This window comes from Ascaphus truei, chromosome 2 (genome assembly GCF_040206685.1).
Source record: "Ascaphus truei isolate aAscTru1 chromosome 2, aAscTru1.hap1, whole genome shotgun sequence".
NCBI classification, from domain to species: Eukaryota; Metazoa; Chordata; class Amphibia; order Anura; family Ascaphidae; genus Ascaphus; species Ascaphus truei.
Genome location: NC_134484.1, coordinates 29,477,464 through 29,495,146, shown reverse-complemented (window position 1 = coordinate 29,495,146; position 17,683 = coordinate 29,477,464). Strand labels below are relative to the sequence as shown.

Below are 17,683 nucleotides of genomic sequence, written 5' to 3'. Positions count from 1 at the left end.
GAGGCCCATAAGGCAACCCTCAGGGGGATATTAATGAATTTGGCCGCCAAACGAAGAAGGGAAAGAGAAAAAAAGATAAGAGAATTAGAAAAACAATTAGCCGACTTTGCAGCCATTCATAAAGCAAACAAGCAAGATCATATTCTGAAACAATTACTGGATACAAAAACAAAGCTCAATCTCCTGCTCTCCTCCCACGCAAAGAAGGAAATGACTTGGTCTAAGCGCAAATTTTATGAAAAAGCGAACAAAACAGATACCCTACTTGCCAACAAGCTAAAAAATAAGCTTCCAAAGTCCCACATTCACGCAATACGAGCCCAGAGTGGGGAACTGACATCCATTCCTGGGAAAATAGTAGAAGAATTTAAAACCTACTATGAAACACTGTATAATGGAGATAAAGTCACCCACTATCGCAAAACACAAGAGTTGTTACAAACGTTTTTGAAAGAGGCAAAATTACCCACACTGAGCAGGGATGAGAGAGAGGCGCTACAAGCTGACTTCACGTTAGAAGAGCTGTCCGAGGTAATTAAAAACCTCAAACCAGCTAAAGCCCCAGGGCCAGACGGTTTCTCGAACCTGTATTATAAAAAATATCTGAAAATACTGGCCCCTCACATGCTTCGAGTATTTAATGAGATCCTAGCGGGGGCCTCCTTCCCAACTCAAATGCTACAAGCCTTAATATCAGTGATCCACAAACCTGGAAAGGACCCGGCAGACTGTAAGAGCTACCGGCCTATATCTCTGATTAATTCCGACATTAAAATTTACTCCAAACTCATAGCTAACAGAGTGGGTAGCGTCCTTCCCGGGTTGATTCATGCGGATCAAGTAGGGTTTATAGGAGGAAGGCAGGCGGCAGACAACACCAGGAGAATAATTGACGATTGATCTGGCCAAGCAGAAAAATATTCACTCCATGGTGCTAAGTCTGGACGCAGAGAAAGCCTTCGACAGAATAGACTGGCCCTACCTAACAGCGACGCTTAGGGAATTTGGTTTTGAAGGACGCCTCCTAAAAGCCATTATGGCTCTTTACGAGAGCCCAACGGCCCGGGTGAGACATCAGGGATACCCCTCCGAGCAATTTAACATTAAAAGTGGAACAAGACAGGGGTGCCCGCTGTCCCCGCTGTTGTTCGCCCTGTGTATTGAGCCCCTGGCAGCCCACATCAGACTTAGTCCAGATATTGCAGGAATTTCGATCGATGACCAAACACACAAAATAGCCTTATATGCTGACGACGTCATTTTGACGCTGTCAAAACCTCTCACATCCCTGCCCAATGCATTTGAGGTATTAAGTAAATTCAACAAAATCTCGGGGTTTAAAATCAATCAGGCCAAATCAGAAGCCCTCAACATAAACCTACCCAAAGAGGTGGAGAAATTGATAGAAATAAACTTTAATTTCAAGTGGCAACCCTCCGCAATCAAATATTTAGGGGTATATATCACACGGGACTACAAAACAATATACAAAGCCAATTTTCCCAGGTTAATTAAGACGTTGAAAGAGGATCTCCGAACCTGGATGAAAGGTAGTGTCTAATGGATTGGGAGGATTCATAGCGTGAAAATGAACCTCCTCCCGAGGATGTTATATCTCTTCCAGAGTCTACCTGTACCCTTAGTAACAGCAGACATCCTCTCTCTACAGTCCCAAATTATGAAATTCATTTGGAATAAGAGAAACCCAAGAATTGCAAAGGGGATCTTAAAGAGACCCACCGGTAAAGGAGGACTAGCGGTACCTTGCTTGATAGCTTACTCTAAAGCGGCCCAACTAAGTCAAATTACGCAGTGGCACATGGACCCACAACTAAGGAGATGGGTTGAATTAGAGAAACTTTGCTGTGCACCTATTGATATACATAATGCGATCTGGATACCCAAAAAAGGACTAAACAAGATGGGCACGCCACTTCAGACCATAGTCAATTCATTAAAGGTATGGGAGGCCACCAAATTCAGATGTAATCTAACCTCCAAGGACTCACTTATGACACCGATTATTGGCAACTCAGACTTCGCTCCAGGCCTGAATAGAAATAATTTGTTAGCTTGGGAACAGTCGGGCATTACACGACTCAAGGATCTGGAGGGTAACAAATATATACAAACCTTTGACCAAATTAAAGCCGCAACGGCGATATCAAATAAGGAATTTTTTAGATACCTCCAGATCAGAGACTTTTATAATAAAACCCCAATTAGGCCTATAAGAACTAATTTCGAGCAGCTGTGTTCTAGGGCTACGGACACAAGGGGACTAACGTCTAGAATGTACAGGGAAGTGATCTGTCCAAAGACCCACAATGACCATCGACTCACGTACATTAGACCAGGGGGGCGCAAACTTTTTTCCCTGCGCCCCCCTGCCGGCTGTCCCCTCACTCCCGCGCCCCCCCCCCCCCCAACCCCAACTTACCCTCGCTCCGGCGTAATGACGTCACGTTGCCATAGCAACGTGACGTCACATGACCTCGCAGCGTCATTTTGACGCCGCGTTGCCATGGCGATGCCGGGAGGAAGCCGCCGGAGCCACGGGTAAGTATGGTTTACAGAGGCCCTGCAGCTCCCCCGGCACTTAATTTAAGTGTCTTCGGGAAGCGCGCGGGGCCTCTGTAAACCCCGCGCCCCCCGTCGGCAGTCTCGCGCCCCCCCTGGGGGTCGCGCCCCACAGTTTGCGCACCGCTGCATTAGACAGTGGTAGGCAGACTTAGGCGAGACGTTAGAGGACGAGGAGTGGGACAAGATCATACAGGGAGCGGCGAAAAGCTCTATATGCACCATATTAAAGGAGAACGCATATAAAGTCCTTATGCGCTGGTACTATACCCCGTTAAGGTTAGCTAAATTCGTCAGAGGCCACTCCCCGCTCTGCCCAAAGCAGTGTTGGGAGGTGGCGGACCTGCAACACATGCTGTGGTCTTGTAAAAGAGTGGTCCCGATTTGGGAGCAAATTCGAGATTGGCTACAGAGGATTCTCGGTTTGGAGATCCCCCTGGACCCGTGGTTGTTCCTATTGGGCAGGCGGATCCAGGGTATATCAAATGCGACGCATAAATTGATCGTGCATTTGGCAACCGCCACTAGGTGCGAGATCGCAGCATTATGGAAGCAGCAGGAAATACCAATCATCCCCACAATTAAAAATAGGATTTGGCATGTCTGACGGATGGAGCAATTAACGAGTCTAGTTAATGACACCGGCGAAAATTTTCTAAAAGTCTGGTCGCCTTGGTTGGTCCAGACAGATATCCCAGGGTTAAGTACTACAACAATCTTTCAATAATAGCAACAAATGCGTTCTCCTTTGAGGGTAGCAAGACATGACCGCACATAGGGACGGACAGGTAGGCAGACAGAAGACGACGGTCCCGACCACACTAAGGGAAGGGATATGCCGGGCCCAAGCTAAAACCCCCCCCGCAAAAAGGGGGAAAAAAAGAAGGAAAATAAACAAAACAAAATACATCAGAATGCAATTCTACAAGAAGCCAAGACGGAGCCAAACCGCCTCAGCGATCGACAACCCACCTCGCACAATGACTCCCCAAGCCCTCCCCCCCCCACCCTCCTCCCCCTTCCCCCTCGGCCCTGTGTCAGGTACGTCTGGTGTGTCATGTCTTGTGTGTTAGGTAACTCCCAATGTTCGTCATGTTTAATGTGGTATTCCTTGTTTTATTAAGAAAAGAATTGATGTACCCTACAATGGGCTGTCATATAATGTATGTTTGTAAACATCAATAAAAAATTGAAGTTGAAAAAAAAAAAAAACAAGACAAAAAAGCTACTGCTGATGATAATACCTATGGGTTAAAGGAAAACAGTTAAGAGTTGGCATGTTACAGTAACATCAGCATTTAAAAGTACAGCTCCACATATATTGGATATGCAATAAATAAAGTATTAAATAGAAATGTGCAAACGTTTCGCCTAAGGTCTCAAGCAGTTTGCCAAATAAAAATCTGTGTTTTGGAGGAGAGAAAGATATAGGGTCAGAGAGAGAGAGAAAGAGGGGGAGAGAGAAAGAGGGGGAGAGAGAAAGAGGGGGAGAGATAAAGAGGAAAGAGATAGAAATATATAGGGATAGAGAGAGAAAAGGGGGGGAGAGAGAAACGGAGAGAGTTCTATTTATTACAGTACCCATTGTTTTATATACCTCCCAAAACACAGCTGAAGCGTGCACTTTTTGTTTCCTTTTCTCTTTAGGTTCTTGTGACTGGATGTGGTTCATCCCATGAAGCAGCATGGACTCCTTAAATTCTATCTTCACTTTGAAAGATTTGCACATTGGACTTGGATTTGGAAGAGGAGTTTTGTATACAGTTAGGGCCGGAAATAATTGGACACTGACACCATTTCATAATTTTGGCTCTGTACACCAGCAAAATGGATTTTAAATGAAACAGCTGAGATGCAATAGAAGTGCAGACTTTCAGCTTTAATTCAAGGGATTGAACAAAAATATTGTATGAAACTTATAGGAATTGTCTGAGGATAACACCACAAGCTATCCCTGCAGAAAAACCTAGAGAAGCCTTCCTTTGGACCAGAGGAGAAGAAACGATCGCACGGAGAGAACATAGAAGAGAAAGAAGCACAAGTAAAGATACCTTGATGTGAAAGCATTTACACAAGGCCGTGTAAGTGTTTATGATATTTTACACTTCATTATACACAACAGTCGAGAATCTTAAAACCATCACAGTGTTTTAAACCTCTGTATTGTCCCTCAACCTGTGCTCCCCCTGTTTTTCTAAATTAAAAAACACGACAGGGGAAACGTTAAAATATTAACATACATTTTGAAAATGAACACAATTTTAATAACTTCTTTATCAATTAAAAACAAAGTCAAATCAATTTAAATAATAACATTTAAGTTATTCCCCATATTTGTTTTGTGAGCAGGTGTTTTCGGCAACGAACTTTAACAACAAGTACAGATCTCTATAGACAGACGCTCATGTGACAGTCTGCTTCTGTTACAGTTCCAAAGTGCGGGGAAACAGTATCAGGCGAGGAGAATCCTGCGTGTGCAGCCAACACAACATAGACAGACAATTTCTTCAACGTGTAGGTCTCCTCTAAGACAGACCTACAGAGTAGAGCTCTACTCACAAGTTCATAATGCAATTAAACCATTTAATGTGACAGCCAAGAACAGTGGAAATAATCTTTACTCTGTTCTTGGCTGTCACATTGAATGGAGAATTGCATTATGAACCTGTGAGTAGAGCTGTACTTTGTATCTCTGTTTTAGAGGAGACCTGCACTTTGAAGAGATTGTTAGTCTGCTTCTCTTACCAACTTTGAAAACCAATCCTAATGTGGAGAAACTGTTGACCAAAATGCATGTTGAGAAATCCCATTAGAGACTTTTGAAATTCAGATTCTTCTTCTTTTTTTTTATTAGGATTTCACGTTTTTTTCCCTCAAATATGTTTTTAATATTTTAATGTTGTTATTATCCCTGTTTAAAATTTGAATCCAGAATAGTGTTCGTTTCAAGAAGCTATATTATTTTAACACGCTACAGACACATACTGTACAGCTACAGGAAATTTAACATTAAAAGTGGAACAAGACAGGGGTGCCCGCTGTCCCCGCTGTTGTTCGCCCTGTGTATTGAGCCCCTGGCAGCCCACATCAGACTTAGTCCAGATATTGCAGGAATTTCGATCGATGACCAAACACACAAAATAGCCTTGTATGCCGACGACGTCATTTTGACGCTGTCAAAACCTCTCACATCCCTGCCCAATGCATTTGAGGTATTAAGTAAATTCAACAAAATCTCGGGGTTTAAAATCAATCAGGCCAAATCAGAAGCCCTCAACATAAACCTACCCAAAGAGGTGGAGAAATTGATAGAAATAAACTTTAATTTCAAGTGGCAACCCTCCGCAATCAAATATTTAGGGGTATATATCACACAGGACTACAAAACAATATACAAAGCCAATTTTCCCAGGTTAATTAAGACGTTGAAAGAGGATCTCCGAACCTGGATGAAAGGTAGTATCTCATGGATTGGGAGGATTCATAGCGTGAAAATGAACCTCCTCCCGAGGATGTTATATCTCTTCCAGAGTCTACCTGTACCCTTAGTAACAGCAGACATCCTCTCTCTACAGTCCCAAATTATGAAATTCATTTGGAATAAGAGAAACCCAAGAATTGCAAAGGGGATCTTAAAGAGACCCACCGGTAAAGGAGGACTAGCGGTACCTTGCTTGATAGCTTACTCTAAAGCGGCCCAACTAAGTCAAATTACGCAGTGGCACATGGACCCACAACTAAGGAGATGGGTTGAATTAGAGAAACTTTGCTGTGCACCTATTGATATACATAATGCGATCTGGATACCCAAAAAAGGACTAAACAAGATGGGCACGCCACTTCAGACCATAGTCAATTCATTAAAGGTATGGGAGGCCACCAAATTCAGATGTAATCTAACCTCCAAGGACTCACTTATGACACCGATTATTGGCAACTTAGACTTCGCTCCAGGCCTGAATAGAAATAATTTGTTAGCTTGGGAACAGTCGGGCATTACACGACTCAAGGATCTGGAGGGTAACAAATATATACAAACCTTTGACCAAATTAAAGCCGCAACGGCGATATCAAATAAGGAATTTTTTAGATACCTCCAGATCAGAGACTTTTATAATAAAACCCCAATTAGGCCTATAAGAACTAATTTCGAGCAGCTGTGTTCTAGGGCTACGGACACAAGGGGACTAACGTCTAGAATGTACAGGGAAGTGATCTGTCCAAAGACCCACAATGACCATCGACTCACGTACATTAGACAGTGGTAGGCAGACTTAGGCGAGACGTTAGAGGACGAGGAGTGGGACAAGATCATACAGGGAGCGGCGAAAAGCTCTATATGCACCACATTAAAGGAGAACGCATATAAAGTCCTTATCCGCTGGTACTATACCCCGTTAAGGTTAGCTAAATTCGTCAGAGGCCACTCCCCGCTCTGCCCAAAGCAGTGTTGGGAGGTGGCGGACCTGCAACACATGCTGTGGTCTTGTAAAAGAGTGGTCCCGATTTGGGAGCAAATTCGAGATTGGCTACAGAGGATTCTCGGTTTGGAGATCCCCCTGGACCCGTGGTTGTTCCTATTGGGCAGGCGGATCCAGGGTATATCAAATGCGACGCATAAATTGATCGTGCATTTGGCAACCGCCACTAGGTGCGAGATCGCAGCATTATGGAAGCAGCAGGAAATACCAATCATCCCCACAATTAAAAATAGGATTTGGCATGTCTGACGGAGGGAGCAATTAACGAGTCTAGTTAATGACACCGGCGAAAATTTTCTAAAAGTCTGGTCGCCTTGGTTGGACCAGACAGATATCCCAAGGTTAAGTACTACAACAATCTTTCAATAATAGCAACAAATGCGTTCTCCTTTGAGGGTAGCAAGACATGACCGCACATAGGGACGGACAGGTAGGCAGACAGAAGACGACGGTCCCGACCACACTAAGGGGAGGGATATGCCGGGCCCAAGCTAAAACCCCCCTGCAAAAAGGGGGGAAAAAGAAGGAAAATAAACAAAACAAAATACATCAGAATGCAATTCTACAAGAACCCAAGACGGAGCCAAACCGCCTCAGCGATCGACAATCCACCTCGCACAATGACTCCCCAAGCCCTCCCCCCCCCCCACCCTCCCACCCCTTCCCCCCTGTGTCAGGTACGTCTGGTGTGTCATGTCTTGTGTGTTAGGTAACTCCCAATGTTCGTCATGTTTAATGTGGTATTCCTTGTTTTATTAAGTAAAGAATTGATGTACCCTACAATGGGCTGTGATATAATGTATGTTTGTAAACATCAATAAAAAATTGAAGTTGAAAAAAAAAAAAACCAAGACAAGAAAGCTACTGCTGATGATAATACCTATGGGTTAAAGGAAAACAGTTAAGAGTTGGCATGTTACAGTAACATCAGCATTTAAAAGTACAGCTCCACATATATTGGATATGCAATAAATAAAGTATTAAATAGAAATGTGCAAACGTTTCGCCTAAGGTCTCAAGCAGTTTGCCAAATAAAAATAAAAATCTGTGTTTTGGAGGAGAGAAAGATATAGGGTCAGAGAGAGAGAGAAAGAGGGGGAGAGAGAAAGAGGGGGAGAGAGAAAGAGGGGGAGAGATAAAGAGGAAAGAGATAGAAATATATAGGGATAGAGAGAGAAAAGGGGGGGGAGAGAGAAACGGAGAGAGTTCTATTTATTACAGTACCCATTGTTTTATATACCTCCCAAAACACCGCTGAAGCGTGCACTTTTTGTTTCCTTTTCTCTTTAGGTTCTTGTGACTGGATGTGGTTCATCCCATGAAGCAGCATGGACTCCTTAAATTCTATCTTCACTTTGAAAGATTTGCACATTGGACTTGGATTTGGAAGAGGAGTTTTGTATACAGTTAGGGCCGGAAATAATTGGACACTGACACCATTTTCATAATTTTGGCTCTGTACACCAGCAAAATGGATTTTAAATGAAACAGCTGAGATGCAATAGAAGTGCAGACTTTCAGCTTTAATTCAAGGGATTGAACAAAAATATTGTATGAAACTTATAGGAATTGTCTGAGGACAACACCACAAGCTATCCCTGCAGAAAAACCTAGAGAAGCCTTCCTTTGGACCAGAGGAGAAGAAACGATCGCACGGAGAGAACATAGAAGAGAAAGAAGCACAAGTAAAGATACCTTGATGTGAAAGCATTTACACAAGGCCGTGTAAGTGTTTATGATATTTTACACTTCATTATACACAACAGTCGAGAATCTTAAAACCATCACAGTGTTTTAAACCTCTGTATTGTCCCTCAACCTGTGCTCCCCGTTTTTCTAAATTAAAAAACACGACAGGGGAAACGTTAAAATATTAACATACATTTTGAAAATGAACACAATTTTAATAACTTCTTTATCAATTAAAAACAAAGTCAAATCAATTTAAATAATAACATTTAAGTTATTCCCCATATTTGTTTTGTGAGCAGGTGTTTTTGGCAACGAACTTTAACAACAAGTACAGATCTCTATAGACAGACGCTCATGTGACAGTCTGCTTCTGTTACAGTTCCAAAGTGCGGGGAAACAGTATTAGGCGATGAGAATCCTGCGTGTGCAGCCAACACAACATAGACAGACAATTTCTTCAACGTGCAGGTCTCCTCTAAGACAGACCTACAGAGTAGAGCTCTACTCACAAGTTCATAATGCAATTAAACCATTTAATGTGACAGCCAAGAACAGTGGAAATAATCTTTACTCTGTTCTTGGCTGTCACATTGAATGGAGCATTGCATTATGAACCTGTGAGTAGAGCTGTACTTTGTATCTCTGTTTTAGAGGAGACCTGTTTTAGAGGAGACCAGACACATACTGTACAGCTACAGGAAACTATGAACAATTGAATAAGATCAATAGACAATTGGCCTTCCCTGAAGATAAAACTTTTGCAACATGTTTACCTTGACTAACCCAAGTCTGCTAAAACACATCAAAGCCCCATCCCCTTATACTAAGCCACAGAAAGGAGATAAATGGAAAATGCTGACAAGAAGATACAGCTAGAGCTGGGGAAAATTGAGTATGCATGATGTAAGAATGGAGTAGAAATACGGATTCCTTTAGTGCTCTCTTCACACTGAGGCAACACTGTACTATTATCCTAATTGTTTGCTGTCAAAATAAATTACATTTACTTTGAGAAACATCTCTGTGTTGAACTCACCTTCCTTCACCATTGCCCTAGTCTCTCTCTGCCCTTTCCCCAGTCTCTCTTTCCCCTTCCCCATGCCTCTCTTTCCCACACCCAGTTTCTCTCTCCCCCGTCCCACAGTCTCTTTCCTCCTCTCCTCCAGTGTCTGAATCCCCCCAGTATCTCCTACTCTGCTCAATGTCACTCTCTCTCCCCCCCAACCTCTCTCTCTCTCCTTCCCCTCAGTGTGTCTCTCTTTCCTTCCCCTCAGTGTCTCGCTCTTTCTTTCACCCCCCGTGTCTCACTCTTTCCTTCCCTCCAGTGTCTTTCTCCATCTGTGCCCCCCCCCAAGTATCTCCCTCCCCCTCCACCCATGTTCCTCCCCCCCCCCATGTTTTTCTCTCTGCCCTGTAACAGTTGGATAAATAGAAACACACACTCTTTATCTCTTTCCTTCTCCCAGCCTTTCCCTCCCTCTCCCCCCTCCTCCCCAGGATTTCTCTCCCCCCCCCCAAGTCTCTCCTCTCCCCCCATCCTCCGCCCCCCAGTCTCTCTCTCCCACTCCCTGTTTCCCTACCGCCCCTCCCCCAATGTGTGTCTCTCCCCCCCAGTTGGACATACACACACTCCCTCTCCTTAGTGAGAGCACACTGCAGCCGGGAGAGCAGGTGCTGCACAGCGTCACCTAATGGCCTGAGGAGATATTGTGCGCTGCAGCCCCTACCCCTCTCTGCATAACCCAGACGTCTAGTCACCCTATGAATAGATCAGCAATTTCCCCCTCAAGTATAACATGCAAATCAATACAGAGCAATTTAACGCTGAGTATTGTGTAATTAAGAAATGACTCAAGTGAAATAAAAGTAGCCCTGCAGTGAAAATATGTCACAGAACATTGATTAGATAATGCCCAGTGTATTGTACAGTATTTCCATGAAATTAATGCTCTCACCTGTTCGACCACTGTAACAGTTCCAGGTGCCATAGTAACCACTGAGGCGACAGCAGCTGCATCACGGGTCTCATTGCCCAACTCAATAATTTGCTGAAGTATGTTTACAGCCGTGGGGTCAAGTTTTTCACCTTGTCGGAAAAGCAATAGATAACAGTTAGTTGCAGTCATGGTAACAAGATTTGGTAATGCTGTCTCAGCTCTCTGTGGCCCTTAGAAAAAATCTTATTTTCACACCACAAAAGGAAATAGAAAAAAAAAAAAAAAAGAATGCATCTCCTCTCAAGCCCAAATAACAACAAACATAAATACACTGCTTTATTATCTTTGTCAAGAACAGAACTTTTTTTTTGTGTGCAAGATTTCTGTTTTGAGTCGTGTTTTGAGTAGCTTTATACTGTAGTGTCAGTTTTTCTTTTTTGCAGTATATTTTTCTCTCATGTCACAATCTGTGTGACCCTTCTGCAATTTTCCCGACATACCAAAACAACTGCTCTTGGCATCGAATAACAAATCTTTTCAGAAATTGAGCTCCCCTTTCGTTGGATGGCGATGCAATGTCTCTGAAAGTATCTTTTTGTCTGCTATAATAGTCAGTAGAAAGGATTTATACACTGCATTTTATATATTAATAACCAAGCACGGCAGTCTTGTTTATCAGAAATGTCTCTTGTATTTAGAGAAAAAAGAAGATGGCACATAAGAGAAATTGGAAACCGGGTAGGAAGTGAAATGGCATAGTGAGTGCAGTGTGAGGAGGATAAAGAGAGAGAGAGAAAAAGGGGACATGTGACAGTCATGTTAGATAGAGCACAGAGACATGAGATACAGGGCTAGTAGACAGCAAGACAAAAGAACAGATGAAGAAGTAAGAATCAGCCCTGTAAAGGGACGAGGGAAGAGAGGCATGAGTATTCAAAATGAAAAGAGAGAGAGAAAGGGGTGAAGGAGTCAGAGGCATGATGCAGGGCCGCATGATGCAGGGCCACAGGATCAGAGAAGAGCTAGTAAGTGGGTAGAGATGATGAGACAATCGGTGGACGAGGAGATGAAGGATTATAGAGAAGGATCGGCGGGAGACGGAAGTGATGAACGGGGAGATTAAGAGATGTGGTAAAATGCAGATACAGGTAGAAGAGTGGTGAAATGACGGGACAAGAAAAGGGTGGATAAAGAGGCATGATAAGAAGAGGACAGAGGAGAGGGGGAGAAAACTATTGAAAGGGCAAAGAAGTGAAGGGTGGTAAAAAGAGAGGTGGTGGAGAGACCAAAGTGGCTCAGGAAAGCCGAGATGTGCAGAAAGGGCAGAGGGAGACACAAGGGTGTTGAAAAAAAAAAAAAAAAAGACTTAAGGACCTTAATATGTACAGTTTAAAATATAGAAGGGAAATTAGGTCATGCTCTGAAGCTGGACGGTGGCGAGTTAAGGTGAAATGTGAGGAACTGTACTACTTTATGGAAAGGGTGGTGGATTCATGTAGCAGCCTCCTAACAGGTGGTTGGGGATATTACAGTAAGTGAATTAAAAAAATGCTTGGGATACACAAGAAACTAACCTAAATACTAAAGAAAGCTACAGATCAAATAGGGTTTTAGATTTGACAGAAGATAAGAGCTAGTGGGCCAGGTGATTCTTATCTGCCATCAAGTTGTATGTTTCTATTAAATGTAACAATGCGGTGAATGAAGCGGGTTTGAGGACCTGTGGAACACATGAAAACACACTCATGGGTATTATTCTATTTTTGCTAGTATTCATGTATTAGATGCTTGATACTATACACCATTACTGACTCTGGCATTGCTGATCACCCCTGCCATATAATATTATACATCAAAGATCAAATTACTTATAGCCTAAAACAGGGGTGAGCAAACTTCCTGTGCTACACCCCCCTGCCTGCTCTCCCCCTGTATTGAGCCCCCCCTTAACTGTAATGCACGGTCAAATGACGCAGCAGGGTCATGTGACGTCACGTCATTTGACACCGCGTTGACTGAAGCCGGGGAAGTGAATTACAGTGGCCTCTGTAATCGCTGCCCTATCCCCCCCAAAAAAGTCTTGCACCCTTCAGTTTGCACACCCCCTGGGCTAAAACAAAGTTTAGGGCTCTAATCAACAGATGCAACGGACGTTATTCGAACATTTACCTTGGTAAATCTTGCATTATGCCGCGTGGTGTTGCGAGATGTTCCGTTGCATACATAATGGTCCATCGGATTAACACAGCAGGGGTCCCTGCTGCGTTAATCCTACCGGGTCTGCCTGTCTGTAAGAGACGTGCAGTAAGAGGGCTGAATCAGTTACTCTAACTGCGCGCCTCTCACAGGCGATCGCGGGGTTTTTATTTAATGTTAAACATTACAGTAATGTGGCAGGGGGTCTCCGGAGCTGAACCGCATTGATTTCAGTCTGGGGACCCCCTGCTGCTTGAGATACTATGCATGTAAATGTCCCGCGTCACGTGATCGGGACATTTCCATGCATAGGAAATACCGGCACCCCTTAACGGGGCCTGTATCTCGGGAAGCAGAGGGTTCCCAGACTGAAATCATTGCGGTTCAGCTCCGGAGACTCCCTGCTACATTACAGTAATGTTTAACATTAAATAAAACCCCCGCGATCGCCTATGAGAGGCACGCAGTTAGAGTGACTGATTCAGCCTCTTACTGCGCGACTCTTACAGTCAGGCAGAGCCCGGTAGTATTAACACAGCAGGGACCCCTGCTGTGTTAAACCGATGGGCTGTTAGTCTGTCGCGGCAAACGTTGAAAGGATCTCGGATAAATCTCGAAAATCAATTCGGTAAATGTTCGAATAACGGCCGCTGCATCTGTAGGTATGCCCCAATTCAAGTACACAGAGAAAGCAGTGAAGAACAAATTCACAAAGTGCATATACAATTTCATCTTTTAAATGACTGAGACTGCAATAAGTCGTTTCATACTTATATAAGACAGGCACGAATTAGCTGTGCCCTCTCTGCTGGCTGGATAGATCTGATTGATATAAAAATATATAAAACATACAGGACACCTGCAAGCTCATATTGAACCCCCCCTATATAAAAATATAGTAACATTGCTATTTACTTGGTAGCTAATTATTATTCCTATTTAATTCCAGAAAAAGAGGGACTTCATGCTTCACTTACTAGTTTCTGAGGTATATCTTAGATCCTGAAGAGCTGCAACAGCTGCCTGTGTTCCCTGAACATCTGCCTCTGCTTCAGTGATATGAAGGTACTGGGTAGAGGTTTCCTCTGTCACATCAATTGACTGCTACATTCGAGACATTTAACAAAAATAAAAAGTGCATTTAATTTAAAGGTCATAAATAATATTATTGAAAATGATTATAGTGTAATCCACACACACACACACACACACACACACACACACACACACACACACATACACACACACACGCACGCACGCACGCACACACACACGCACGCACGCACACACACACGCACACGCACACGCACACGCACACACGCACATATATATATATACAGTCTTCGACAATCATATACATTTACACGCCCGGGGCGAGGGGATTTAACCTCCGGCCGAGTAAATAATGGCCGAAGCAGCACACGTGTTTGTTTTTTGAAATTTCCCTGCTCGCGCTGAAATTTCCCTGCTCGCGCTGAAATTTCCCTGCTCGCGCTGAAAAATAAAATAAAAAAATCCCCCTACCTGACTGCTGATTGGCGCGCGCTCCCCGGCTTTGTGGGCGCGCGGCCAGGATCTATATGAGCCCGCCCCCAACGAGCGGCCATTTTTTTCCCATGGAGGACACAGTAAGTATTATCTGTGCCTTACCCCCTGTCCCCGGTGCTCCTGGTGCCCGCAGTTATGGAGGTGGTAGCAGGGGTGTTCTCCTGTCCCCGGCGCTCCCCCCGTGACAGTCCCTCAGGTCCCCGCTTCACCCTGTCACCACGTGACAGCCCACGGGGCAGGAGATAGAAGCGGGGATGTCCCTCGGGTTCCCGCTTCTCCCTGTCACCGCGTGACAGCCCGCGGGGCAGGAGATGGGAGCGGGGGTGTTCTCCTGTCCCTGCTTCCCCCCGTGTCAGCCCAGGGGGCAGGAGATGCGAGCGGGGATGTCCCTCAGGTCCCCGCTTCCCTCTGATCCCCCCCACGTGCCCGGTGCTCCCGCTGCCTGCATGGAAGTAGTAGCGGGGGGTTTCTTCCCCCCACCGTTGTCCCGGGCGCTCCCGCTGCCTGCGCGGTAGGAGGGGGGGAGCGGGTGGTGGTGCTGGTCGCAGCCTTTCCTCTGGACTAGGCGGCGAGTAGATTTTTGGGTGATTTGTCGAACACTGTATATACTGTATATATATATATATATATATATATATATATATATTTATATATATATATTTATATATATATATAATACCTATTAAGCTGCATAAAGTGATCTTCAACTGACCTACTGTACAGTATAAATAATCATGACCGATTAAAACACATGTGGTACTGTATACTGTATATTTACAGTATAACCTCAAGAATTTCCCCCATACATTTAGGAAGTACTTCAGGGAAACATATTTAAGGAAAACATACTAAGAGAAAGTGATGGCTGCCTTTCCTTTACGGATACAGACATATTATGTATGTCGCACAATGACATGAATAATTATCATATATATTTTAAAGAAACACTCGGGGTATAACACATGTGATATGCAGATAAATACCTCTTGGGAAGAAAGACTTTAAAGACATTAACACAGCGGTGGGAAACTCCTGTCCTCAAGGGCCACCAACAGGTCAGGTTTCCAGGATATCCCTGCTTCAGCACAGGGGACTCACAGCACCTGTGCTCAGCAGCGCTTACATGTGGCGGCCGCTTCCTTGCTGCCGCCCTCCTCCTCCTTCCGAATCGCAGCATCAAATGACGCCGTGGACGTCCCTTACCATGGTAACTAGACGCCGTGTGACGTCACGTTGATGACGTCTGTGGTGTGATCTGACGCTGTGATTCGGAAGGAGGAGGAGGGCCACAGCAAAGAGGCAGACGCCACTTGTAAGTGTCTTCCCATCAGGCCCGATAGGCCTGAGAGCGCGGCATCTGTTTATGGAGGGTGGACATTTTTGCCGCCCAAAATTTGATGCCCTAGGCCCGGGCCTATTGGGCCTCATGGAAAATCTGCCACTGTCTGTGCTGAAGCAGGAATATCATGAAAACCTGACCTGTTGGTGGCCCATGAGGACTGGAGTTGCCCACCCCTGCATTAACACCTGCTTATGATTGATATACAGGCATACCCCGGTTTAAGGACACTCACTTTAAGTACACTCGCGAGTAAGGATATATCGCTCAATAGGCAAAAGGCAGCTCGCGCATGCACCTGTCAGCACGTCCTGAACAGCAATACCGGCTCCCTGCCTGTACCGAAGCTGTGCGCAAGCGGGGAGACTATAGAGCCTGTTACAAATGCGTTATTTACATCAGTTATGCACGTGTATGACGATTGCAGTACAGTACATGCATCGATAAGTGGGAAAAGGGAGTGCTTCACTTTAAGTACATTTTCGCTTTACATACATGCTCCGGTCCCATTGTGTACGTTAATGCGGGGTATGCCTGTACTGTAAAATGAGCTCTTTAGAAAAACTTTGACATCAGAATTGCAGAACTATAAAAAAAAGCACATACATTAACACAGGGGTGCGCAAAGTTTTTCTATTGTGCCCCCCCCCCCCCCCCCTTGTGTGCCGGCTCCGGAGCTCTCGCCCCCTACCCATCAAATGACACAGAGGGTCACGTGACGTCACACCCCGCCGTGTAATTTGTCGCGCATTTCCATGCCGACGCGTCACATGACCCGCGGCGTCATGCCGATGTGACCAGAAGCCGGCTGAATCAGGTAAATTGAGATTGCAGAGACCTCGTGCGGTACCCCGGCATTTAATTTAAATGCCTCGGGGAAGTGCGTGGGACCTCTGCAACAGCTCGCGCCCCCCCAGAAAAATCCTGTGCCCTGCCCCCCCCCCCCAGTTTGGCCACCACTGCATTAACATACAACAATACTAAACTCCAGCAAGAATACTACAGTCTGTGTTGGATTATTTTTGTGACTGTCAACACAGCTTTATATGAACAATATTTTCTCATATCTAAAAATTGGTGAGAAAAGTGGATCCATATAAAACATGAAAGAAAATCACAGTCTGTGGTGAACTTGTTTCTGGGTATGTAACTACTCAAATGCAATTGGCATAACAAACACTTTGTTTCACTATTTGTTGATGTCACGTGACTTGCATTTATATATTTCACTTTTACTTCTATGAAGTTATACTGATATCAACAAAGCTTTTACATGACTGCAACCCAATCTTTCCTAATTATCAAAAGTGAAAGATGATACGCAGAAGTTATAGTAATGTGATAAAAAATAAATAATAATAACATCATTTTTTTTAAAGAATTGGAAGGAGTGTGATGATTTACTGTTTGTTAATAGATGGCATTATAGTAATTTTTTATGTAGCCGGGAGCAGAGGTCGCGCATGCGCAGCCACAGTTTACAAAGCCCGCGAAGGAGGGACGGCTCCTATAGGGTGGAGCGTACGGGACTACGAGTCCCAGCAGGCACCGCAAGACCAGGTGACACCAGGGAGCCTATAGGGTGGCTAGAATATAGGGAGGAAGGTAGAAAGGGTTGCACAGGGCGCGCATGTTGTTCAGAACCAGCGGGAGGAGGAAGGAGACGGAGCTCCATGTGTAGGGAGGCCAACCGCCCCTACACTAGGCCTTATACCCCGGCCCAGATAGGCCCTGCGTCCCGTAGAGTGGAGCGGATGTAGGGACTGGCCCCAGTCAGGTTACAGCGTCCCTTACTGTGCAAAACGGACAGATTCTAAGTACAGAAACAGTTGCCTAGTGATCAGAGGTCTGGGCTCAGACCTCCGCTACTGTTGCTGCAGTCATCCGGGTGGGATCACCCCAGACGGCAG

At 44.7% G+C, this 17,683-nt stretch overlaps 1 protein-coding gene across 3 annotated transcripts in view; it reads right to left on the bottom strand.

The window, feature by feature from the left end:
• The window catches only part of ZFAT (zinc finger and AT-hook domain containing), a 295,248-nt gene that overhangs the window by 9,209 nt on the left and 268,356 nt on the right, over nt 1–17,683 (bottom strand). For all 3 annotated transcript variants that reach the window (XM_075581826.1, XM_075581827.1, XM_075581828.1), the window contains 2 exons: nt 13,864–13,990; nt 10,709–10,839 (listed from right to left, as the gene is read on the bottom strand). In XM_075581826.1, coding sequence (XP_075437941.1) covers nt 10,709–10,839; nt 13,864–13,990 — 258 coding nt within the window. The remainder of the gene's footprint in view (nt 1–10,708; nt 10,840–13,863; nt 13,991–17,683) is intronic.